The sequence below is a fragment of the Haplochromis burtoni genome, unplaced genomic scaffold, assembly GCF_018398535.1.
Source record: "Haplochromis burtoni strain Fernald_Lab_line unplaced genomic scaffold, NCSU_Asbu1 Contig_466, whole genome shotgun sequence".
NCBI lineage: Eukaryota > Metazoa > Chordata > Actinopteri > Cichliformes > Cichlidae > Haplochromis > Haplochromis burtoni.
In genome coordinates, this window is record NW_024582827.1 from 129274 (window position 1) to 156737 (window position 27464).

Consider the following 27464-nt stretch of genomic DNA (forward strand, 5'->3'; position numbering starts at 1 on the left):
TGCTCCTTAAGCTTTTGAGCAGCATATTTTACACAGAATGATTTAATTCAAATCAAGTCAGTTTTATTTATGTAGTGCCAAATCACAACAAGAGTTCTCTCGAGGCGCTTTGTGTTGTAAGGTATAGACCCTAAGATAAAAAAGAGAAAACCCCAAATAACAAACGGCCCTCATATTAGCAACACTTGGCTAACATCGTCTGCTCCACTTGAAATTTACTGCAAATAAACCACAAACCAAACAATATTCATCAATATCTTTATTATTTACAATAGGCTTAACACTGATAAGCAAAACTTCACAGTAATATAATGTGAGCTTTAAATAAAAAAAACAAAACACAAAATATATATTTTGTACAATAAAAAAGTTAATGTTAACATCTGCCATTTTTCATCCCTGTTTAGTTTCACATATTTCATTACGGTGTGTCTGTGTGTTGATTTTACATTGCACTCATACAACTGAAGACGCGGCCTTTGGTATATTGATACGTACGCACGTTCTCCAGAGCTGTACTCCACAACAGGGAGACGTGAGAAGACAAAATAAACAGATCTACAGGATCAATGCAGTCAAAAAACATAAATAAAGTCAATGTAAAGGACTGAGAATGAGCAAAAATGTTGTGGTCAGGCTTAAATATTAAACAGCATTGGTCTTGAGATCAGGCTTGTGAGTTGGTACGAAATCAGTTTGCTGACAATCAACGATTGAATCCTTAAAAAATAAAAATAAATAAAACTGTTTGGAAAAGAAATGCGTGATTTCAGGATTTTTTTCTTTCACCATCTAAAAAGGCCTATTCACACAAAGTAAAGAGGAACTAAGGCCAATCTGGTGCTAGTCAGTTCTAAAGGTTTTAGACTGAAGTGTGATCAGATCAGGCAGATTTGTGTGACCGGACTAACAGCGCTAACAGCCACAAATAAACCCCATTAGTTCCAGATTTTCCAAATAGAGTCCGACTGATACAATTGTTGATCCAATATTCTTTCTTTCAGACACACAGAACTAAAAATATTTCCTTAGCATTTATTGGGGTAATCTGTTCATGTATTTATTTATGCTGTGTTGCCAACATGAAATTCGCAGAGCACCCTCTGGTGGACAAGATATAGAATATCAACATTCATAACGTGGTTGAAGGGTGTTTCTCACATCTCTTCTAAATTTTAATGCATTTATTACAAATGCTGACACCAACTGGCAAATGTCCAATATGGCCAAACAGCACATGTTGGCATCGGGCCGTTAACCTCCAAATGACAGAAACCGACAGTGCAGTGACAGGATTATAACGATGTCATTGAAATCGAAACATACGCATGAGTTTTAATGAGGGACTTGAACATTCTGTGAGTCCTCGCAGTGGACAAGTTGTTTCACAAAAAGGCACCAAGAATTGTGAAGAAAGGTGGCATTTTTCATTTCATGTTATTTTAAATGCACAAAAATCAGCTGGTCTAAAAGCATCCTGTTTGGCAAAAAAGGGCAATTTTACTGACGCACAATAAGAAGAAAAATTAAAGGATGAAATGCACCACAAAAAAAAAAAGACATGCCATTGAAAGGCATTAAAAGTGTTACGGACTTGCAGCAGTGTTTACAATTTTACATGTACAGAGCATGTGTCAATGAACCAATGAGATCGAGGCCGTATCCAGTGTACATAAATATGAGAACCAAAGCAAGGAAACAAACAAAAAGGAAAACAATACAAGTTGTGTATGTGCTGTACACAATTCTGCTTGTGCTCAAAAAACAGAGCCGATATCTCTGGACTTATTTAGTGTGATCGAAACAAAGTATGGGCTAGTAAGTTAAATGGAAAAAAGAATATGGCACCTTAAGGGATTGAAGAGACACGCAGTTGAACATTCAACCAGGTTGAGAACAGAAGAATACATTCATAAAGCAGATAATCAGATCTGGGTGGATGGGCCTTGAAATACATCTCTTCAGTCAGAAACATTGTTTTTTATGCTGTGACCACAGATAAATCTTTTGATTGCTGGATATGAAAGAAGTCAAATATTTACATAGCTTTTCTTTTAAAATAGGTCTGTGCTTTAAAAAAACCCCAAACAACAATAATTTAAAATTCAAGTTCATACATAGACATTCTAAAAAGCATTTTTCTGTGAACCAAATAATGTACAAATTGCTCATGTGCTGAAGACATACTGCAGTTAGTTGAGAGATCAGTACTGTGTGATTAGTGTGAAGTAGGTCTCTGCATTTCGCAGCGTTCTTACACTGAAGAATGAGGCACTGAGGCCATGACTAGGCTACAGGGAATCCAGCACTGGCCACACTCGCAAGGACACTTATAAAAACACTGTCCCAGTTCACCTGCTCGTGTGCTACCCTGTGCTCTCTCTTTCCTCACTCCACGTGTTTCAGCTCCATCGTGCAAAACAACGAAGCAGCGTGCGAGGATAACTGGACACGAATAATGAAATGCTTTAAGGGGCTGGGGAGATTCCCCATTCTTGTGGCACTACGTTAAGGTGTGGACATCAGTCACTGAAGCAAAGACAAATTCTGTGTTCGTTCATCATGTGTCAGTGCTGTGGGGAATATCTGTGAAATGCACACGTTTACTTTTGTAGGCAATCGCTAAAACTTTTATTATGATTAGGTGGACATGTGGAAATTTCACGGTTACTATTGAAAAAACAAAACAAAAGCAACCAGACTTTAACCCCACACAAGGGACAAAGCAGGTGTGGGTGTTATTTATAACCTTTTTACACTTGTCCAACTGGGCTATGAGAACACCCCCCACCACCCCTCGTACCTCGAAGGAGTTCACATGAATGTAGTTTCCGAAATGGCTCACGATCACTTGGTTCTCCAGACACAGAGGAAAACGGTACACTTACATATTTGTAAAACAATTCTTGAGTTTAAATCGAGGGGAAGCAGAGTGAGCTTTACCTACACACAGCTGATACACTCGACATTCAGGCAGCAAGGACGCCTTTACATCAAGGCCACGTAAAAAGTTGTGTTGAAACGTTTTATGGTGCGACTTGAATTTAGTTTGGTAGATTATTTCTCAATATGTACAGGTTAGAGGAAAATTAGTGTCCACACTGGCATTTTATCAAACTGATTTGTAAACAATTTAAAAGAAAAAAGAAGTTATTTCTTGTAGTGATAGTGTGAGGTACTGCAGAGGTGCGTCTCCATCCGTCCCCAGAAAGCTGTCAACAGAACCTGAAACATAAAAAAGGAATCAAAGCGACCTGTTGGGTAGTTAGAGGTGAAGATTTGTGGCGTTACGGTGGCTACCTCTGCACTACGTCACTAATCTCTTTAATACAGCCGTGTAGGTTATCCAGTACAGTGTTGGACCCCACGCCACCCAACCCCCCACCTCCTGACGACGAGGCTCTCAGTTCCTGCAGGCTGAGCTCCAGCTTCCCCACTGCCTCTCGAAAGGCAAACTTGTTCCTCATCTGAGGGATGCAGTCCACATAACCTGAGCAGTAGTCTAGCAGCTGATGGCCAGCGTCCAGAACCTGGCTGCTGGAGGGGCTTTCGGAGCTGGCGTGGAGTGCGCTGCTCAGGCATTCCGCGCAGTCCAGCAAGGCCTCGCGGCTAACCCGCTCCAAGGGCGCCCTCTCCACTTGCTGCCTAGTTCGCCGCAGTGCCACTTTGGAACCAGCAGACAGTGCTGTGTGCGAGGGGGCAGTGGTGGTCGCCCCATTGGCCATTTTAGTGGGCGTTGTGTTTGTGGTGGCAGAGCAAGAAGAAGAAAAGGAAGAAGCTGGAGGCACTTGCGGTGGTGGCACTGATGGTCTGCCTGTCATCATTCCTCCTGACATTCGCCCTGACCTTTGACCTTTTAATGTGTCCCCATTTACTTCCACGGGCATTCCTCCGACTTGCTCTTCTCCGTCGCCGCTGTAGGAGTGTTGCAGACTGCGCAGAGTAGGGGGAGGCGGCGGCGCACACTTGGGTTTGACGAGGCGTGGCTTGTCTCGGTCTGCTTGGTGCTCAGACAGCAGTTTAAAGCGGTTCCCCTGAGAGTCTAGCCCGACCAGGTGCACGTCACCTGGGCTGTGCTTCAGTGTGGGAGAGATCAGCACTGGGACTTTGTGGTTGTGAGTCGGCCCACCTGCTGCAGCTGATGACATGCTCAAGCCCGAGCACTTGGAGGGAGATGTCCAACTCTGCTGCCTGTCCAGTCCTCCACTCTCCTCTCTACCCTCCCTGACTCGGGACAGGCTGTCCGAATCCCCAACTTCCCCCCCGACCCCCGGTGCCCTCACCCCTACAGCAGTGCCCCGGGGTAGTAGCTTGGCTTTGGGCCTTTCCCTGATCTGTGCAGTCCCCTCATCCATCCTCCTCAGCAGAGTTTCTGACGGTCGTGCAGCCCCGTTCTCTGGCTGAGAGGTTGTTGAGGCAGTCCTCTCCAGAGGCGGTTTAGCACTGCGGTTCCTGGGTAACGTCAGAGCCATGCGCTCCAAATCAGGCAGCCCAGCTGACATTGAGGAGGTAGAATTGGACCTAGGGAAAGGTTTAGGCCCACCAACTATATTTCCACCCTCGTCTGCGGAGCATGTCTTTCCTGTCCGTAGCCCCAGGGTCTTTTTAATGAGTCTAGGGGTAAAAAAGCCAGCCAGCCCACTCCAACTGCTGCCACTTGTCACCTGTGAACCAAAGCCTCCCCCAGAGGGTTTCTGTCCAAAAGCTGCCCCGCAGCAGCGAGACTGTGCCTGGATAGGTTCCCCATGTGAGTGGGAAGGAGACGCAGAGAAGCCCCCTAAACTGTCTGACTGGGGCAGGGGAGGAGGAGCACTGAAATCGGGTGTAGGCTCGTACTTTTTGTGAGGTTGTGTCTCCATCTCCCGGAAGGAACTGCTTCTCTTGGGTGGCATCGGAAGGTTCTGTTGGTGCTGAGAAGACTGTGACGAGGAAGATTTCTTTTTGATAAATGAGCTAAAGAAGCCAGTCTTGCGGTCTCGTGTAAATGTGCCCACATCCTGTGCATCCTCTAAAAGGCTGCTGGGAGATTTATCTCTTGACTGTTGCTTTCTGGGGAGGGCGGGGGAGCTGCCTGATCGGCCGTCCCCTCCGAGCAAAGATGACGCCCAACCTGGAAAGAAAAGAGGAAGAGGAGGAATCACAATCCTACAACAGACCGACTGAACTCAGCAGGAGCACAAATATCTGTTAAAAGCTTGCTTAATAGCTTAAAAGAGACATAATGAATAACTGCTTTTTGGCTCGCTCATCTATACATCAGTGTCACTCATGTCAGGCAGCTGATGCTGCTGTATCCTGTATCTCCGCCTTTGGGATTCACAATCTGAGAAAAGCATTCGAAGAAGGTGAACAGACTTGTTTTTGAGCCCGTGCCAGTCAAGGAAAAGCACACAGTAATTCAACGATTCACAAGCTGCTGTTTTAAAAGATAATGAACACACTTCAGGGACTGAACAACAGAAACTGCACAACTTCTCTAACATGGAAAGCTGCTGTGTCACTACGCTCAAAGAGGAAGCCGCAATTGTGTTACACTTCTGCTGACCTTTAAATCGGCACAGAACGCCGGGCAGCTTCACCAAACAAGCAGATGAAGTGAAACGAATGAAAGCGGAAGCTGCAAACGCTTTTTCATTACATTTAGAAAACCTGTGATGTGAAGCAGCAGATAGGAAAGCAATAAACCTCAGACACACGGTTCCTTATCTTTGGGAACATCATATACATTTAAAAATACAACAGAAAGAGGAAATGCTGAGATTCAAGATGTTCATTCAATGTTTGTGCACTGATTATTTCCTTATGGGCACTTTCACGATACCAGTGACGAACCAAAATGGGGTTTTAGTGGACTTTAGTTTTGCTGTTTATTGTGCAACAAAAACTCATTGACACTTCTTCTTTCTTTATTGGTGAATACACAAGTTCATGGACCAAAGCCCTAAAGACTTATCATAGAAGCATATTTGGTTTTCTTTCAGTTAATTTACACTTAACTTCCTGTGGTTGCTCCACTTAGTTCCTGTATTAGTTAACAGACACAGGTAAACAGAGGCATCAACGCCCTCCCCCCAGCACATGGAAATGATTTTTATTTCAGTGAACCAAAATATTTATTGACACCTTGTTTTAGTGAAGTACGACCACGTCAGGACAAAACTGACAGTCACATAAGGAGGTGAAGAAAGGTACACGCAGGCGAAGGGTTGACAAACCATTTTACACACGAGACAAACACACAAAAACCCAACACAAAGCAAATAAATAAGTAATAACTTAAAGATACAACGTTATGTACATTTATTATTAGTGAGTGAACAGTGAAGTATTGATGTGTCATCAAGTATTAATTGGAGGAATAATATTAATGGCACAAATAGACCAGGAGAGAAAATAAACAAAAGCTTATGTTAATCAGATGATGACTGTGTCACAGTGAAGATGCAGTTATTTATTTGAACATAAAGACAGGTTATTGTATTAGAGGAGTTTGAGTGCTGGTGTCTTTTTACTTGAGGATGCTGAAAACATTCGATTTTAATGCAATTAAAAAATACAGCTGTACAGGAAACTTGCAGAGTGAGGCTGTAATGCTGTTAAATCTCAGGCAGGACAACAGTCTGAGGATAACAGACTAAAAACGAGACGTTCTGTGATCGTGAGAGACGAGAACGTCGTTTTAACCCCCGTGCACAGAGCGCACTCATTCTGTATTCCTTTTATTATTTCATTGTTGAATATTTACTCGTTTGTGGGGTTTTATGCTTATTTAGTTTGTGCAAGCTTCATGGGTGATTAAAAAAAAAAAAAAACATACTTAAAAAGTAAGTGCTTATGAAAAATTGATCAGGCAGTTAGACATAAATATGCTGACCAATGAATGCATGCATGCTTTTGCTGCTGGTCGGCCAAATGAATGACAGATGTCAGATGGTGATCGATCAGCTGTCGGGGAAAATGACGGCCATTCTTTTGAGGCGGCGGGCCTGACGTCGCTGCAGCTGACTCTCTGAATCAGTGTCCTCCGACGTACCTGCAGAATCATAAAGTGAGGCACCCGACTGGTTGGTAGTGACATGGGCACGGCTGGCTGTACCTGAGTGACCGTGCGTGCAGTGGTCGGTGCGGCCGTCCAGTCCACCCTCGATGTTTTCCTTGTTTTCTGTGTGCTTGTGGAGTGGGCGAGATTTGGAAGGCAACAGGGGCATATCATGACTGAAAGACTGCAGCGGCCCGCTGTGATCAGAGGATGCTGTCTTACAGAGCTCCTCTGCCACCTCTGCAATGTGCAAAGAAGAAAAGCATTCAGCTGAGAGGCATTTACTACTCTAATCCAGCAAAGTACACGCTGCTCGTTTACTGACCAATTAAACCTGAATATAGGAGAGTGAAAAGAAGATTCCAGTTTGTTAAACTCCTGTTTGCACATGTTCACTTGTTCTTTCTCTACTCTCACATATTTAACTGAATTACCTGAAGCTGTGTTACTAAAGGTCAGTAGGCTAAATAAGACCCAGTTTGCATGATCAGCCAAGTCAGTGCATGTATTTCAGAGTCACAGTGAAGGTTTAGAGGCTACATGTCATAAGCTGCACGTTCCAGTACCTTCAGAAATGCTCGAGCCGTGAAACATCGTTTCGAAGGCTTGGTGGATCTCTGCAAACGAAGGTCGATCCAACGGGCTCCACTGCCAGCCTGACAGCATGACACAAACACAAAGATGAGAAAGGTTTTATACATGAAAGCAATGAGACAATAGCATTCGACTTCAAATCGGTTATCAAGCCGTCAATCTTTGTTTCTTTGGTTTATTTATACTCTTTTGTATTTCTTGAAAGACGTTATGCAAATTTACACATAATTGCTGTTTCACTTCATTCAAACATGTACAGACGAGCACTCCCTGCGTGTCTCTGAAATGTGGAAATGTGGTGCAGCAACAGGCAGGTAAAAAAAACATGCACTCACATGCCCTCATCAGCTCATAAACTTTGGGCGGGCATCCCTCAGGTTGCTCCATGCGATAGCCTTTCTCCAAGAGATCGTAGACCTGAGACAAATCGATACCCGGGTAGGGAGACATGCCATAAGTGGCAATTTCCCAAAGTAGCACTCCAAAAGCTGTCGGAGAAACGAGTTCAGAGGATCAAAGATGAGCACACTGAAAACTAATTCAAGACGGCAAAACGATGCTGGAAAAGCTGCACTGCTCACCCCAGACATCGGACTTGATGGAGAAGGTGTTGTAGGCAAGGCTCTCCGGTGCGGTCCATTTGATGGGGAACTTGGCCCCAGCGTGGGCGGTGTAGGTGTCACCGGTCATTAACCGGCTCAGGCCGAAATCGGCAACCTTCACGACATGATTTTCACCGACCAGGCAGTTCCTTGCTGCGAGATCCCTGAGAGGTAAAGAAAACAACAAAATTGGACATTTAGAAAAAGACAAGTGAAATATTATACAAGTAAAAGAAGCAGCATAAAAACACACACACACACACACACACACACACACACACACACACACACACACACACACCTTACCTGTGTATAAAGTTCTTTTTCTCCAGATACTCCATGGCAGAGGAGATCTGCGTTGCCATGTACAGCAGCGCAACAGCATTCACCTCATCGCGTTCACACTCTCTCAAGTAGTCCAGTAGGTTGCCATGTGGCATATACTCGGTCACAATGTAGAAAGGAGGCTCTAACGTACACACACCTGTGGGGGACAGACTGGTTTAAAAGACTTACTGAAGGAAACGTGAACAAGTATGTCTTAAAAAGGCACGGAAAATCAAAAGTTATCCTCAAAATGAAAAAAAAAAAAAAAAAAAAAAGGTTTAGCAGCATTCATCAATACTGACCCAGCAGCTGAACGAGGTTTGGGTGTTTAACCTCTTTCATAACTGCTGCCTCTTTCAAAAACTCCTCTACTTCCATGGTGTCTTCCTGTCATTGCACAAATAGAAACAAAAGAAAACATTTCTGTTAAAATCAGTGGGTTGGACAGAAATGGGAAATGGTGCAGCAACAATAGGCTTAATCACATGTAATACCACTGTCCACCTGCAGGTGGTGGTCTGTGATCATTTTTGGGTCATGCCCTATAATTCACAGCTGCAAATATGAAAATGTGACACTTTACAGCTGCAATCTCAGATAAACAAATAGTCAACATGTAGAAATAACTCTACGCACCTTTAGTGTTTTGACAGCCACAGTGAGGTTGTACTTTTTCCACACTCCGACATACACCTCCCCATACTGGCCTCCTCCCAGCTTGTGCTTCATGGTGATGTCTGTGCGCTCCATCTCCCACTTATCATGGATGGGTGACACACCGTACACTGTAGGCTTGTTACATTTGGGTGCAGGGTAGTGCAGCGTGGTGACCAGACCATCAGGTACAGTGGAGTGGTGATGGACCAGCTCCGCTAGAGTGGCGAAGCGGCTTTCGGATGTTACGTACACCTGATGGGGAGGAAGCATGAAGGTGGATAAGGATGAAAAAGAAAGAAAAAGGTCAAGATTATGAACAGACCGAGTCTGTCCAGAAAACATCACTCTAGTGAGCCCGTTTAATAATTTAAACCCAATCCTTCTACCTTTCCATCCGTGGCTGTGTTGATCCGGTAGTGGTACACTCTGCCCTCATAGCGCAGAGATATGGACAGCTGTCCGGGGCTGCTCTCGCTTTCTCGCACCAGAAAACTGCCATTGATAAGTGATGAGAGCAGATACTCTGCAGCGCTGCGGGAAACGGGCCCGTGGTACCAGCTATGCTTCTCCAGGCTGTTGACCGGTGTGATGTAGTTGGAGGGAACCCATCCCTGACCGTTTTTAGACCTCACTTCACTCCACTCTCCATTCTGGTTGTAGCCCAGCACACGCAGCTTCTCACCTGAACACAGAAGGAGTGGGTTGTGCAAACATATTAAAAGGTGCCCATTATAACGAAGGAGTAGTCAGCTTATCGGTATCTAGACAATCCTGTTTTAATTGATTTGTTGTCTGTTTTGTTACACAACATGAAAGACAACTAGTTCAAATAGTCACTACATTCCTGTAAGACTTGGATAACAGGTCAAACAGAAAGAAGAGGTTTCATGGGCATGACTCGCCCCTCAGTGAAATTACATCAAAAGCGATGGAACAATAAAAGGGTTGGGTGCACATCATATCTGTCACAGAGGGCCAGGCAAAACTAGGCCTGTACTGACTTGGTGTGTTGTCTCTGTCTGCCTCTGACGTCAGTGCGAGAGAGGGAGCGGAGAGGCTGATGTGCTGGATACTTTAACAGGGAGGCACAACAAAACACTGAAAGGAGCGGTGATCAGACTTGCCAGTGGGACAGAGGTTTAGGAAAAGAAAATAGCTTAGTGTGGAAAAAAAACGAGGGTAGATGTAGGTGTGATTGTAGAAGAAAATAAAAGGAAGAGGATATTAAGGCTATCCATCTTTTACACTCACCCTCCACTAAAATGCCAAGTTTACTCACTAATCCATTAACCTTTCAGCATCTTTCATCATGACGGACTGTGTTGGTCTGTAGGGGGCATTAAAATAAAGCGAGGGGCTTTGCTGGTGCAATAAAATTGGAAGCAGGAGGTCGAATGGAGAAGCAGATGAAAGTGGACAGAAGTTTATAAAACTCACAAACAAGATTTTGCAAAGCTTATCTTCTATCACAGCTTGCAGGATAGAAACACACAGACTGTTCTGACTCTTTGCTTTGGCAAAACAGGAACATTACTGCAAGACGACCCTGCTGCCTCCTGCACTGCTGCGGTCATTTTTTAAACACAGGCTTAAAGTTGATTGAACATAGTGTTGGGCTATCATTAGTTAGTTTAAACTTGGAGAAATAGCAGATACAATGATTCTGTAATAGGCTGCTCATATTAAGCACTACAGTCCAATAAACACTTAACTAAAATAGCTGCAGTGTTAGAGCCATATAACATTCAACTAACCAGTGCTACAGGGCTAGCTCATAAAACTAAACACAGTGTACTAGCAATCAGGAGAACTACATTAAACAAAGATGGTTATCCATATCCAGCCCACCAATCCACTGGTCTCCTCTGTGTCTGCCTTGTGTGCCCCTAGGTTTTGTGGGAGTGGAAACACTGACTGTCTTGCTGCCTCACACTGGGAGCCACATGTGCCTGAAGCAGGGCTTTGGTCTGGCCTAGCCTAGTCAGGTCTGGCACAGAGAAGAGACAATGATTAGCCCCAGACATGGCCTGTTAAGACCCCTTCTGTGACCGGCGTCCGCCTGCTGCGCTCGTCCACCTGTTATTATTACAGTCAAGCCGATTTCATATTAACACAACATTAAAGGCCCGCTGGGTGTTTTCCATGCAACACAGCAAAGAGTGGGACAGACAGCAAGAGAGAAGTGGAGCCTGGGAGCGCACATGTGCATGCATGTGGGCAGGAATCTCAGATTTACTCCATGAGTCAGGGTCTAAACATCATTTCCATCCCAGGCAGCTGCCATGGAAGTCTTAAAACGATGGATAATTAACGCGCTGCCACATTAAACACTTTAGACTGGATGGTGACAGAAGCCTGGATGTCTGAAAAATATTACGAGGATATTTTAAGCTTATTGCCCAGGGGAGAACTGGATGAGTGGTTAAGTGCTGCTGAATGAGAGAAAAGAGGTCTGGACTAAAAGTGTGTGCATTAAGAGGCAGAGCGAATAAGATATTTGTAATTATGGCAAAGCATGAGCATCACTGGTGTTTCAGGTATTATTCAGTGTGGAAACTATAGCACATAAAATCTCAGCTGGTCATGTGTGGGTGTCTGAGGATCAGGTTATTGATGATGTCATGAGATAAGCTCTGTTGACACAGAGCATTCCTTTGGAATAACTGGACGACACCTTTCCAGGTGGTGCCAACTTGATCCCTGTGCTCTGTTGCAACACGTGCTGTTTAGAAAGGTGTGGGTATAATGATCAATGATGTGGAAAAAAATCTCAAGCGCTCAGTTGCAACCAGACAACAATGTTTAGCGATGATGCACAGAAAGAATGAAGTTTTTGTGAAACCAGAGGTTGTGGCAGTGAGAGGGTTAGTAAGAAAGTATGAACCATCTAAAGAGGTTATTCAATTCCCCCCCCCCCTCCAAATTCAGACTTGGGTTTACCTTTGGTGATGCTGAGTGTGTTGTCTCCACTAGCAACAAAGTCATAAAGTGCAACAAAGAGGTTAGGGTCGCTCTCGGTCGCGCCCAGAAGGTTCTCCTTGGAGCTCCAGCGCACCGCCTCTGTCAGAGCTTCTGGTAAGAAAGGACAAGCAAAAGAAAAGACATCACATTACTATGATTATCAGAGAGATTTGATTCACACAGGTGAACAACAAGACCACAACTCCCCTGCTGGCTGACAGCTTCAATGAATTTTGCCAGCTTACAATCCTCTTTGACAGAAACTGAACACCAAAAGCAGCACAGCAGCATTTATTGCGACCCATAAATCCTAAGGTTTTTCCATAATCCTAAGACCCCATCCTGCTGCCCGTCTACCTGTCTTTCGAGGTCGAGTCCCCAGTCTGAAACCTGTGCGGAGTTTTTGGCCACTCAAAGCAGCCCACTCATCTTCAAAACTGCTGCTTGCTTGCAGGCACCTCAGAAGCATCACTTCACTCGGCCAACTCTCCTTAACTCACCTATCTCTAGCTACACAAACAGGCCTGCTGTGGACCAGGTACAATCTGAGATGGGAGTGTCTTTGCATTTGTATTTATGAAGGGAAAAAAAAGAGGAGGAGCTATTAAACCAAAGGGAGGGGAAAGCACATAAAGAAGGGCTGAATGACACACACACACACACACACGCACAGAAATGAATACATGCGTAGCTAACACGTACATGCTCTACAGCTGCTCCCAACATTGCTGCATGTCTGGACAGCTGGTTAAAGAGTGGGAGAGGATTGGGAATGAAGGGAAGCAGGATAAAGAAAAGTCACATCAGTACAAGAAACTGAAAACAAACAGAAGCTGCTACATGCATGTTTTTGCCATAAAGAGGATGGAAGTCGTGTGCCAAAAGTGATCGAGTAACCCCCGATTGTATAGTTCATCTTTAAACATATACAATGTGCTTGTTAAATAAGACCAACGCCTAATCCATGTAATATGCTTGCACAATGTTATTTTACATTTTAATTAGTGAGAAAAGCATTGCTTTCTCAAACATACACAGATTGTAACTGAAAGCAATAACCCTAAACTCTGAGTCATATTCAGAGTCAGATGAGTTTATTCTGGAGGCTGCAGTTTCCTAACCTATAGGATTTCACTACTGATTTATGTTTATAAACAAAACAATACAAAACCCCAAAATGATGGCAGCAGAATAAATGGAAGTGATATAACACATGATGTCACCTCTCGCTACCACATACATGTACAGGCAAATGTTTAACAAAGAAACTAGCTGATTCATAGCAGATTTCCTCCTCTGGGATCAGCGTCACTAAAGTCACTTTGACTGTCAAACCAGACTGTCCTGTTAAACCATCGTTTGAACCGACTCGGTGTTGGCACTTAGAGGTTGTTTTGAACTACTTACTGAAACAGACCATCCTGCCATGCAACAGCACTGCCACTGAGACCACAGACATGACCACAGACATGCAGGTTATGTTCAAGATGACACAACACGCACCATCTACTGTCCAATCATCACCATAGCGTCATGATTCCTGGAAGATCCCAGTCAACCTCATTACACAGGAAGTACAAAAGGGACTCAAGTTTTTAAGAGACCATCTAAATTCTTGCCTGATGCGTCTGATGCAACAATGATAAATTCCTACGAGTAACAGATTTGCTCTTTATTTCTAATATCAGCAGTCTGCAAAACTAACAAAAACACAACTGCTGTCATGCTACAAACACAAAATCTAGAATAAAAAACATGATATTGGCTGTAAAACTGAACTCTAAAACCAGCAAATGGGAGAACAATCACAGACAGCCCAGACGTTCACAATTCTTTTGGTAGACGAGGTTCTGATGAAAAACTATATTTTAATTAAGCCTGAGAGATTAAGGAAAAAGCTTTATCTAGTTAAACCATGTTAAAACGCTGCGTTTCCACCAGAGCAGTCCAGTCAAATTTAAAACACTGAGTGGCAATTATGTTTTAATCACAGACACACAAAGCTGGCAGAAATTCATCAAGAAATGATCCTTTTTCCCCTTTCTTAGCCTTCATAATTTGGCAGGTACACAGTCTACATGGGAAAAGCTCTCTGCTTTCATAGCAAAGGCTGTAAACACAACCGAAATCTTGTCTCAAACAATGCAGCTGTATATTGTCTGTTCTTTCCAGTATCTATTATTCAACACATGCCCACCTTTGTTCCGGACCAGCATGCACTGCAACGCAGCACTAGCTGTGACCTGACTCAGCCACAGTTCCCAGTACATCTTCTGCTTTGGGTTGGATGGCAAAAAGCCTCAGTATCCACAAAAACGCAGTTTCTCTTCATTCACTGTGACTCCAAACTGTTTTTAAAAAAAAACATCCAACTGTGTCTCAGACAATGGAGACTGAGGAGCTCAGGACAGTTCTCCAAGTCATCGCCTTCACTGTGGAGTACGAAGATTGTACACACAGCGATCGGAGAGCGAGAGAGAGACACAAAGGCATCTCCAGCCAAATTATTTACCGATGTAGTCTTTGACTTAAGCCACGCCGACTTCTGTTATTACCGTAGTGAATACCAGCCTCCTGCTGAAATCTACCCACTAGCTTTGATGTGGCCTAAGGGAGTCAAGATTTCCAGAGTCCATCTGGAGAACACAGACACCCATGACTGATGTTTGGAGCCTGAACCCACTCTGAAAGACGGCAAAAAGCGGCAGAGAGAGAGAGAGCGAGCGCAAAAAAGACATGTGGTTGGGGGCCATGCATATACAGAGGTTTGGGGGTAGGGCAGGGTATATGGCAGTGAGGAAGGACGTGTCCATGTGTGCGTGTATGTGTGCTTGGGGCGTGTGTGAGAGCTGTGGCCAACAGCAGATGGCCGGTCTTGTTCCTCTAGGGGGGAGAGGTCCTATTGACCCACACTTTTCTTCTGATGCATGTGCATAAACGATCATGGCTGCAACTGCTGTAGTCAGGCTAAGCCAACTGTCAGAGCTGCTCCTCTTACATATCTATGTATCAGATTGCGCTTCCCAGGAATGTCTAAATGAAAAAGGGACACAATGCCATTTCTCAAAAGGTCTCAATCTGAGAAATCTCAATTCTAGTTACAAGAGAAAGAAACTCCATCACTAATTATTCCAAGGCCTCAACCCGATCACATTAAATGACGAAATACTTCAGTCAGGCAAAATGCTCTTGGCCTCGTATGCTGAAATGTTTGACTGAGCGAGCAGTTGGCCAGCGCGGGGTATGTCGTGTGCCCGTCCGGGTGCCTCAGTGAGTGCGTCTGCTGTGATGTGCAACACATGTGCGCACTGAAGAAACTATGGCTTTGTGCTGAATGCTGGAGAGCGGGTGTTTGTGTCTGTGGGGTATAGCAAGCCTGCACCCCCAAGACAGCTGCGACAGAGGTGACCCTTGTACCAGGAGCACACATACTCACATATCAGCGATGACACCCTTCCCCTGGATGCCTCAACAGCTGTTTGAATGTTTGCGCCTACAAGTGTCTATAAAGAGGTCACTTTACCAGCCAAGCACCTTGTGGGGAGTAGTAAACAACACGGTAATATCTTCTGCACACCCTAATCAAAAACAATGCTGATTGTATCTTAAGCCCGTGACCAGTGAGGTCAGGTGGTATTTTCAGCTGCTGCAAAACAAAACATGGCAGCATGACATCCAGGAATAACTCTGCAAAGCACACAGTGACGACGGTGTGATGATAAACGGCTGGCTGAATGCCGGAAGTGTGAACAAAACCCTCATACAATACTGCGGATGAGACCCGCTTAGACAAGACGTTATGTGAGCCTGACAAGCCTGATCAGATCCTGCACTGTATTCACTCCATAATCCTGGAAATGATAGACCTGGGGGCTGAAATGCATGCTATAACCTGGCACCACCAATTATCCTTTCATATTCAATGACGATTATCCAGTTCTTCATAATTCAACCTCAAATCTCGCAAGAGTTTATGATGTTTTTCAGAATTAGAGGAGACTTTCAAACTCTCCATGAATGTCTTAGAAGTCAAGAAAAAGCCTTTCACAAATGTCCTGGACATGTGGCTTTACATTCTGTACAGCACATTACGATGTCTACCTTTAAACATCTGGATCAAATAGGAAATCCACAACATGTCTGATGCTGTTTAATTGTACGAGTTTTAAGCAAAATTTAGAACACTCGAATTGTCTCAGATGTGCACCGCTAAGCTGAATTTTTCTTGACATTACCATTCAGGTGAGAAACTCAGATAATAAACATGTCAGCTCCCTAGTACAGTGTGACTAGATCACTGTCCAGTGGATATACAGTCAGGAGGAAGGCATGGGCCCTACCAGCACTCTTATCCTAAAGGTCTTGCTACACAGCAGAAAGCACGTCTACAGTACTTTGTCTCACTCTACAGTAACTCTATGAAAAACGAGTTCACAATTTTAAACATTGGTTTGTTATTTAGGTTTAGATCGTCTGCTTCTGGTTTCGGACTTCTAACTGACAAAACAAGAAAATGCCTGAGGAAACTATTAGTAACTGATAAAACAACTACTTGGCACATTTCTAACATGAAGCCAAGGACACGAAATACTGCTCACACTGTGTACTGGCTACACTATGTAATAAAGAAACTAGGGATGGGCGATAGAAACGATATAAATTTGGCCAACGATAGAGATTTTGACTATGCCGCTCTATCGCGATAGCGCATGTCGATGACGTCATCAAGCTGCGCCTGTTTTGGTCGAAAGCATCGCAGCGGCAACAACCATTATCATCTGCAAATTATGGCGGGCGACAGTCACAGCAAAGAGATGAAGCACTGTTGAAATATGGGGAAAGCCAAAAATGCGCTTCCTCCACCTTCGTAACATTGATTCATTAATGTTGAATTCTCTCGCAGCTGTTCTGTTCCCATGTTGTTGCAGTATATTAATAACTAACCTCGTATTGTGGATGAATTATCTCAGTTGTTCTCCTGACTGAAGTTTGGCCCGTGTATAGCATCCTGCTATGCGATTGCATTTGTCCCTGACCACCAGAATCCCTCATGTTAACTTTTATCGAGTGGAAAAAAGTTGGCGTTCATCCTCCAGCTTCACTGTGCTAATGTTATGCTAACATAGCTGTGTCGCTAGCAATCACGTAGCACAACATTATATACCAGGTAGTCCAACTTCAGTAACCCTGCAAACGTCACTGCTGTTTAGTTTTCTGTCTTCATTTATGTTGGAAGTGATAGCAGAGCTGTACGTTTGAATTAGTTTCAAAAATCTCTCAGAACATTGTATGAAATGTTTAGGTGGAAGCTAGCAAGCTAACTTCCTGCTAACATCTAACTCCGTTAAATTTAATAAATTCTGTTTTCATGGATGCCTGGATGTTAAACTTAATTATTACACCTGGTAAAGCAGCAATGCTGATGATTTTATTAAAGATGAAAGAATTTAGACCGTTTTTAACTCTCAGTGTTCGTTTGAATTTGGGACCTGACACGGACGGAGTTTTGGACCCAGATTACTCCGCGACGCTCCTCACTACGGCAGCCGTAATGCTCTGACAATCCATCAAGCAGTGCGGCTTACTAAAGTTGTACTAAAACATTTTTTTTAACAGATTTCTGCAGCCAAAATCGGTTCGAGGTCAGTAAGCACAACCAGAATTCATACATAAGGCACATTCTCGATTTTTGAGACAATTAAAGGATTTTAAGTGTGCCTTATAGTGTGGAAAATACATTATACAGAAGAAAAGAATATATCGCGATATATATCGTTACCGCACATGCTTCCAATTATACCGCGATATGGATTTTAGGCCATATCGCCCTGCCCTAAAAGAAACATCCTTCAAGTAACATAGTTTTGAATAAAATAACAATTTAGACTTGAAGTGGTTTCAAATGAAATTGATGGAACACGTTTTTTTAAAATTCATGTATTTCAGTAACAAAACTATTTAAATCACCACTGATCCATACATTATATGGAAACAGTCACTGTTAAATGAATTTTGAGGTCGTAACCAAGTGTGTAAAGCAAGGAGCCTTTGCTTTACTTTAGATACCTAGAGCTTTATGCAATTTCTTGGTATTTTTGGCTACATGGCAAACAATTTATTTAATGCTTTAGTACATTACACACTACTTAAAAAGTGCTGTTTGAACCCCCCCCCCAAAAAAAATCTGAATACTGAAAAAATATAAAAGAAAAGGCAAACATTATTAAGTAAATTAATCTGTTTTTGAGACATCAACAACACTGAGAAATCCATCTGTACTTTGTGGAACAGTCAACAGTATCCACAGAAATGGGAGAGAATCAGTTGCTGTTCATGTGGACAAGACAAAGGACAATAGCCTCATTAATGACATATCACGTGTGTGTGTGTGTGTGTGTGTGTGTGTTGGCTCAGGAATGAATTCCCTGAAATGCCCTTGCACTTGAAATTGATAAAATGGAAACATGGAGCTTCTGCTTGCTGAAACAGTTGATCAGTCCATCAGCTATGGCTCCATTGCTGACATATACGCCTAACAATCACATACATGATGCATCTATGCTCTTATGCATACAGCTCATTCTTGTGATTACCGGCAGAGTTACATCACCCTCAACGGTGTTGCAAACCCCTCTGAGTAAACACTAACACATGCACTTACAGGCCCCTGTTGGAAGCGCCTCTCGTCTATTCATCCATTACATGCCCATGTAGAGCGCCATGGCTACATCAAACACACCAATAAGGGAGTGGAACATCAGGACAGGCCTAAGTTGGATCATTCAGGAATGGAGCCTTAATTGATGCCTCGACCAGTCTCTCGCGTTATGGGTTAATAATGAGTTGTAAATGGTAAATGGACTGGTTCTTATATAGCGTTTTCTAGTCTTCTGAGCACTCAAAGCACTTTAAACAACTTGTGCATTCACTTGTGCACAAGCACATTTTTCTAAGTGCTTTCTAGCTAACATTCACACATCGGAGAGCAATTTGGGGTCAGTATCTTGCCCAAGGATAATTGGCATACAGACTAGGGGAAGCCAGGAATCGAACCACCAACCTTCCGATCAGTAGATGACCTGCTCTCACGCTTGAGCTACAGTCACCCCAGTATGAGTGCTTCCCTCTAGGTGTGCTGGCAACAGTGCTAATTGCTACTGTAATGTGACAGCAGGGAAGAAGAGGGCCACATGATGCTAAACTGACCAGTCATCACCAATCGATGCTCATTACACTAAAATAAATACATATTATTACACAAAATAATCCCTCAGACTGCAGGGATTAAAATATTAATTTCTTACATATGCAGATGAACAAAACTTCAGACCAAGGTGTTTATTTTGACAGCGTCCTTCAGGTAAAGAGGTGTGACCACCAGGACAGAACTTTCCAAAGCCTGAGGGTACACTCTCCTCGCTACCGTTGCTGTGTTTGTCTTCAGTTTTTGCAGCAAGTGTTTACAAAAGGACCCGGTGACTAATCTTCATGTCTGAACGGCTAATCGGTGTATGGTGTGGTTAAGCTGTGCTAGGGTGTGGGTTTAATCTGCTTTACCCTGAGTCATTTTAAAGAAACAACTGGAGCAAAAAAAAAAAAAAAAGGGGGAGGGATATCACATTATATGCATATTCACAATATAGTGGAAATGCCCCTGGCTGCAAAACTGACCCACTAGAGCGTTTAAATTTAATGTAAATGCTCTGTCAGCTTACTGCTTGATTAGATTGTTTCTCTACTTGGTTTAAACATAATCTAATTATCTATTTAATATTATTTACTGCAGTATAATTATATAAAATTAAGCCTACAATCCTTAACAGATCAAATCTCTGAGAGCAATGTTTACAAAACCTCTTGCACTTCTGAACTCTTAGAGTAATCAAATGTATCACACAGGATATTGGAGCACAGCAGTGCCATGAGGCACACAGACCGGTCAGCTGGTGGGCAACTACGCTTAAAGAGAAGGACGCACCTCATAATCCGCAGTAAGAGCTTCACCACATTACACCTTCACTAGCAAGGATGGAAAGGACGAAAGAGTGTATGAGCACATAAATACAAGTGTGCAACTGCTTACAGTAAGCATGTGCAAGTGCGTATTTCTAGCCAAGTCTCCAGCCTGCAGCTGAGGAGATAAGCAGCAACGATAATGCCAGCAGTAGGGGGCTCATTCTAAGAAGCGATGATAATGCCAGCAGCAGAGGACTAAGCGAATCAGCGTTTAAGGGGTTTGGCTCGTAAGCCATATCCAGTGCTACACCATTGCAGTTTAACAGTGAAAACTGATTTCACTGGGAGCCACTTCAACAATTTGGTTAGATCGTCCTACAAAGTTTAAAACTTTGGATCGGTGTTTTTAAGCTGACAGATGAGGGAGATGACTTTACCATCTGCACAGCCAATCACTCGCTGTTCTGATTAATCCTCACCCTTTAATGATAAAAGCCACAGAGTTGAGGCCAAGGAATAAAAACTAGGATTGCGGTTTTGGGAACTACAACACCAACTGGTAGCAGATGCAAAGGCTTAAGGCTGCAACTGGGAGTTGAAGAGCGAGCAAACCAAAGACTTTGGGGAAAAGGCAGCTCTTTTTTAATCTCTACTTTGTTATTTCTTCTGTTTTATCAAATGTCAGCGCTGACACTCAGTTAACTGAATTCTTTCCTGCATGGTAACATTTGTTCATCGCAAAGCACTAACATTTAACAGACATTTTACTCTTCTTAGACTGATTTGGGATCGAGGCCCGTCTCCACATCCAGGATTCAGCAGAAGTTTGGGCTCGGAGCAAATTATCGGTCTGCTTGACCGAGAGGTTTCAGTCGTTTGCAGTACAGAGCAGCTTTGGCATGAGGAGAGCACAGACCAACATAAATTATTTAACACACAACCATTCGAGAGTGCACAACGGTGCATGTAATCTTCAGGCATAAGTCATATTTATCAGTGTTAAAATTATCTGCACAGAAAGACTTTGCTTCTGTGCAGCACCCACTGTATTGCACTTAATACAATCAGACTCATCGGTTTTACCCAAATTTCTCACCCAGAGGAGGTGTGGTCATGGCTCCTCCTAGTGGTTAATGGGAGTCATTAGGACTTATTTTATCAACATATTATCTTTACTCCAAGATATTATCTCAGAAAGGGAATTCAAATCCTCCCCATAGCCACTGAGGTGTGTGAAACAGCCATCTCAGGATACTTCGCTGGCTGCTTCAAGACTTATCCTGGTTGTTGGGAGTTTTAGCACATAGAGTCCACAGAAAAGCAGATCTGCCTCTAATCTAATTTCACCCGTGATGCAAATCAGCTTACGTCCTTGAATCCTGGATCCAGAAATCTCACATCTCCTCTGGGCAGATTTACCAGTACTGTATTGTAGATAGAGCTGGCTCCATGTGCATCATCAGTACTACAGTTTAAGAGGAAAAAAAAAATCCAATCTACTGATCTGTCCCAGTTTCTCTGATCTGTTTAGAGTAAAAATAGATCAGACTGTTATTTTGTTGAATTTATAAACCTTTCAGAAGGACTGTGGGTTTTCTTTACACCTTTAAATGTAGGTTATCTTATATAAAGGTGTTGTGAAGGGTGACAAACTGCAGCACAACCTTTAATCAGAAATTCTATTCACAGTTTATCAGCACATTCGCTCTTCTACAAGAGCACAGGACACTCCCCTCACTGCAGTGTATCAGATGAACCCACTGCAGACATGACATCTCTGAACTCCTGACAGTGCTGAAGAGGGAGACCATCAATATGTTGCAGCCACTGATTCACCAATACTGCAACTGAACCAATAACCCTGAGAGGCGACTGTTTGACCAGCTTTCTTTGCATCAGCACAGAGGCAGTCTGCTCCTCGTTCAGCTGAGCGTTTTTAAAGCCGGCTTGTCTCTCTCCCAGGGTTTTATTTGTAGACAATGATGCCACATTAGAATTGAACTGAGGAAACCTTCAGCAGGGGACAAGGGCAGAGTCACCTTTTTTTAAATTCACTAAAGAGAAAGCCTGCCCAAAGCTGCAATTTACAGATGTCTCAGAGCGAAAACAGAGTCCTTGAGCCAAGCATATCGACAGCCAATTTACACCAACAGGCCCGGCCTCATTTGTCACCCTAAAACGACAAATGCGGCATACTGATAAAAACTCTAGAAAGCATGTGCTCGTGTAATACCCTCTGACACGAGAAAGACAGGCAGCAACACAGAAGCATGAGTTCAGCAGACAAACATGCATTCCTCATAGACTGGCACCTTTCAATTACATCTCAAGAAGGCATCATTAAACCCAAGAAGTATGCTAGTCTGTTATAAAGTATAACGTTTGTTATGTAGAAGCAGGATTAATGCAACTTGTAGCTTTCAGTGGTGTCAACAGCCATAATCCCACAGATGTGTAACCGGTATGCATACATTTAAAAAACTTTTTTCAATTAGTTAAAAAAATAAAAATCTGTATTTTAGGATTTTTAAACGGTTGTGTTTACGATGTTTTTGGATGCATACTCTCACTAATGCTGTGATGGAAATACATATTAAAACTGATAATTGGGGTTAATGTCAGTGGATACAGGGTCACTGCCTGGTCAAACTTTGTGATGCTTAATTGCCGCCCTGGCACCGTTGGAGTTTTTGTTTTTGTCCTTTTTTCGTGCGTTAGCAAGCAAATAAGCAGCTGAGAAATCACCAAACGTGTCATTTTAGACATTTTTGAATACTGAAAACATCCTAAACATTTAGGACTTTTTGAGAGTCTGCATAGTTAGTACTGCTAACATTATGCTGTAGACCTTGAACTATGGAGGCCTACATTTATGACATCTGCCCATATCCACTAACAGTGCTAAGCGCTCCTTCAGCTGTTCGACACTTAAATACATATCTCAGGAGTGCAATGACTGCTGACACTCTTAGTGGACGTGCACTGACTGGAACTGATGCTGAGGCTGTTGTGTTGGAGTACAACAACAAAGCGATGGAGAACAAACTTCCAATCTGGGAATTGAGGAACACACATTCCTCTGGGGTATATCCAGTATAGATGTTTGCTGTTGGGCTAATGTGTCTGCTTCTAGGCTAATCAGACTTCTATAGGGGTGTGTAGGTCAGTCAGTAAACTTTCAGATGCCCTCTCTTGTGGTCTCCACGCTGTAGGAGATGGCACACCATGTTACTACCCGCCATGAGTCCTGCTGGTGCGACTGGCAAGCCATACATAAACATTACAGTACTGTGCAAAAAATCTTACACCTGCCATTTTTACATTGTCCTATGAAAATGGAAAAGCGGATACACTGGTTTATTGAAACCTACAAATATACATGGAAATGTGATATATGTCAAAAACAGATTTTATACAGTTCCAACAACCTTAAGAGTCAGTATTTCATATGACCACCTTTATTCTTCAACACAACTTGAAGTCTGTTATGCAAGCGTTCCTGTAATTACTTTAAGCAGCTTTCAGGAATAGTTTTGCTGGCTTCTTGAAGGATATTCAAACCTATTCTTTGAATGCTGGCTCACTTTTGTTCAGTTCTTTGTAAACACTATCCCACAATGCTTCAGTAATGTTGTGGTCTGCGCTCTGAGGAGGCCAATCCATGACTGATAGTGTTTCCTGATAGTGTGTTTTTCTAACCAGGTGTGCTTTTATTGCACTGGCAGTGTGTTTGAGTACACTGTTATGTTAAATAATGAAGGTCTTACCAGTCAGATGCTTTCTAGATGGGGTTTGATACACCATGCAGTACTGACTGTAACCCCCCCCCTCCCCGACCACCACATCCACACCATGTTAAGATATCCCAACAGTTCTTTAGGAATCACCTTGTCAGTGCAAAAATGCAATTTTATGTCTGTCAAACTGTTTTATCATTGGCATTTTTCATAGACTCAACTACAGAAACGGGGTTGTTTTTACAACAGGCTGCCAAAACATACAATTTAAAATTGGTTCTTTATTAAAGAACAAGTTATTTCTTATGTGTACCTATGGGTTAGGCACCTCGTATTCCTGAATGACTCATAGCACAGTGTTAAGCAGCTTTACAAACAAAAACCTCTCTCTCTAAATTCTTAGGACTGTACTGAATATGAGTGACAAGGCAGCCAACTTCCAAAGAAAAGTTCTTTAGGAAAAAACCTTCAGATGGCCTGGAGCACTATTGCTCAACAACACTTAAAACAAAAACAAAAAAACCCATAAATGACAAGAACATCTGGCTGCTTGGAAACGAAATATAAATAAATTAAGCCTGACTCAAGTTTTTTGCACATTACTGTACATCAAAGAGTAATTTTGCAAAAAAGCAAAACCTCACCTACTTGGTTGACTCACACAATATATTAACATTTAATTTTGCTGCAATGGAACCTGAATTTTCCCACATAGGATCAATCAAACGCATCTCAACTTTGACGTCCAAGTGAACAGATAAGCAATCACAAACTATATAACTGACTTAAAATGTATTTGTTTTCTCACAAAATAATGATAAACAATATGAGCTGGAGGAGCTTCCATACCTCACAAAACATTATGCAAAAACAACAAGTTGCTTTGTGGCTTTTGGTCATACTAAAACTGCAACAGTGACACAAACTTCAGCTTTTAAAGTGCAAATATATTGGATTTGCTAATGCTATTAACAAACTAGCAACCACTTTTGTTTTAGCCTAAACAACGAGATATTACTTCCTAATAATCAAAAGAGCTTCCTTTAAAATGTAAGATAATGCTGTATCATTATCGCATGAATAGACTACCAGCAAAGAGGCAGTTTTATATTCAGTGAAAGACTGAGAGCACAGTTCCAAGCTTCCACACTTAAGAGTCTTTGTTCTATTATTGTGTGCTTTGAAGAGTAGCAGTCTCTCTGCAGAGTGGCTGTGTGACTGCATCCTGGATGCTATAAAAAGGCTACTCCTGCCCCGACACTGGAGAAAACAGAACAGTGCCGACAGTGAGCGGTGTTGCACTTAGTGGGTCTGCCTGTCTGTGTATGCACTTCAAGCTGAGGACTGTTACTTTTGAGATGTGAGAGCCAGGAACTAAAAATGCTTTCCATTCCCAAAAGGTTGCACCTTCCATGTGTCCTTGCTCACTGCAGTGATGGGAGGGCGTTTGGTCTGGGACATCAGTGGAAAAAACTAGGCGAGTTATGCCAGCAGTTCTACATATATGCGGCATGTGTGACGTAAACATTCATTCAAGGGCACAAACGAATGAGAAACCAAGACAGCAGCATGTACACATCAAACTTTTGACCGAGGTTACGTTCAGAGTGTTCAATCAAGATGTGTGAGCAAACAATTAGGAGAAGCTCTTTGAGAATAAAATGCATTATAATGAATATGAGATCATGCAAACCTAATGGATATGCTATAGCCTCCATTACTTATAACCCCAGAAGTCTCATTAAGCAACCAGCTGAGAGGGCTTTGAGGAAGAAGGCGCGCCGACTCTCCATGACTCAAAAGAGAAAGATACTGAAGATCTGCAAGCAGATATCAACTTGAATACACTGCTTTGAAGCTGAAACACGGGTAGCACCTCCTCTGTTTTTTGTGGGGCCCAAACCCACATTGCTTTTTTTTTTTTTTTTTTTAAATCATGAGTTACCTTATGTATTATCTGATCTTGAGGACAGACATGACAAAAACAGTATAACAAGAAAGGAATAGCCTTAAACCTTGATGTTTCCTCGGTGTCAGCATATAATCACAGAAGGTCACTTAAATAATTGACACGTTTCCCATTAGATCAATCTGAGCAGGCATCTTGCTGAGGGTGTTGTAACAGTAGACAGAGGATAGAAGCGAGCATGTGAAACCCACTAGGTGCTGTAATGCGAGCCTGAGGTGGTTTCTATTGTGAGTTAATGGAGTGGAATTGTTAGTCAACCACTGGAGGCAAGAATCAGTGTTTCCAAACCGGGTATCACATAGAGGGGCCTTGGAAGAAACAAGTTAACCTCTGGGTATGACCCCTTGAATCGAGCACAGAAGACTCTTCCTCTCTTTAGGAACAGTACACCTCTTTTCGGATCATTTGGTGACATGCATCACATTCATACGCCCCAACAAAGTGATGACTTGGTGTGAAATCACGGCAATCTTGTTACCACTATTCAGTAAATAACTGGCTTCTGTGTGCATACACAAACAATAGCGAAATTAACACACAGTAAAATGGATGAGGCATGGAAAGCTAATGTTGGATGGCATGGCTATTTCCGCTAACGCGTCGTTGTCAAATAGCATGGAGTCGATTAGCGAATCAGCAGAAAAGAAAAAAAACCAAATTAGATTTTATCTCCGCTTGTAGGTTGACAACTACTTATTTCTCTTTACCTGAATGCTGCGTGAATATATTGATGCCTGGATCGGGCACATTGACTGGAGCTGTCCTGCCTGGCGGTGTCCCGGTGCTACTGCCGGGTTCCCGGGGTCTCCTCCCGACGCCGCTCCCCCGGTTCCCCTTCCCTTGGTGTGGTTGGGGTGCGTGGGGCTGTGGTGGCTGGAGCCCGGTCGATGTACCCTCACCGACTCGGCCAACCTGCTGTCCCATCCCGGTAGTTTGGCGTGAGGACGAAGCAAGCAAACCCCCCTGCGCGCGTCTGGTTCACATTCCCCCAAAGCTGGAGCGGCCTGGCCCGAATACTCTTCCTCAATCCCTTCCCCGCCGTTCTTTCAGTGGGCTAAAGTAAAACTAGCCCGTGTTAGCTCGCCTAGCTAGCCCGTTAGCTGCTATCAGTGAAACCCACCCACCCTGCCTTTAACAATAAAATCCCAACCCCGGCGTGTGACAGCGACTGCCTCTAATTCCTTGCTCCGGGTAGCATCCGAGTAGTAATAAAAGACACCCGGTTGGCTATATTCGGTCAAATTGAAGCTAGTTAGAATCGTTTTGCCGTTGTGCGGCCGCTGCGCGCCCCCTCTGACGCCGCCATCTTTACCGCAGAATAGAAGATGTGTGTTGCACAAGGCGGGGGGTTCGCCTGGATCCACTATCCACTGTCAGCGTGATCCTCCACCTCCAACCTGGTCCCAACAGTTCCCCTGCACCCGCACCTACACCGCCGGAGGGGACACGTAGAAAAACTAAGAAGTTTAGAAGTTCTTCCCCACTTTTAAAAGAATGTGATTACCAAGTTTAATTAACATATGACTAAGATGATATAGTCGATGTACTCATCAATATTAAACGGATATATTTCCTTTATTAAAAAAATACAGCTCAAACATCTGAAGTCAATACACGTATAA

At 43.1% G+C, this 27464-nt stretch overlaps 1 protein-coding gene across 5 annotated transcripts; it reads right to left on the minus strand.

Moving 5' to 3' along the window:
- Positions 1-244: 244 nt before the first annotated feature.
- abl2 (c-abl oncogene 2, non-receptor tyrosine kinase) lies at positions 245-27297 on the minus strand. 5 transcript variants are annotated; one of them, XM_042213674.1, is made up of 11 exons: positions 26550-27297; positions 12160-12288; positions 9606-9901; positions 9199-9471; positions 8865-8949; positions 8542-8719; positions 8215-8399; positions 7969-8121; positions 7606-7695; positions 7097-7279; positions 245-5110 (listed from the first exon to the last, which is right to left on the minus strand). In XM_042213674.1, the coding sequence occupies exons 1-11, from the start codon at positions 26764-26766 to the stop codon at positions 3297-3299; spliced, it is 3603 nt and encodes a 1200-aa protein (XP_042069608.1). In that variant the 5' UTR covers positions 26767-27297; the 3' UTR covers positions 245-3296. The 5 variants fall into 5 exon arrangements, with proteins under 5 accessions (XP_042069608.1, XP_042069607.1, XP_042069610.1 ...); XM_042213673.1 differs by having other exon boundaries at positions 12160-12291; XM_042213676.1 differs by lacking the exon at positions 26550-27297 and adding an exon at positions 12538-16171.
- Between the last annotated feature and the right edge of the window lie 167 nt (positions 27298-27464).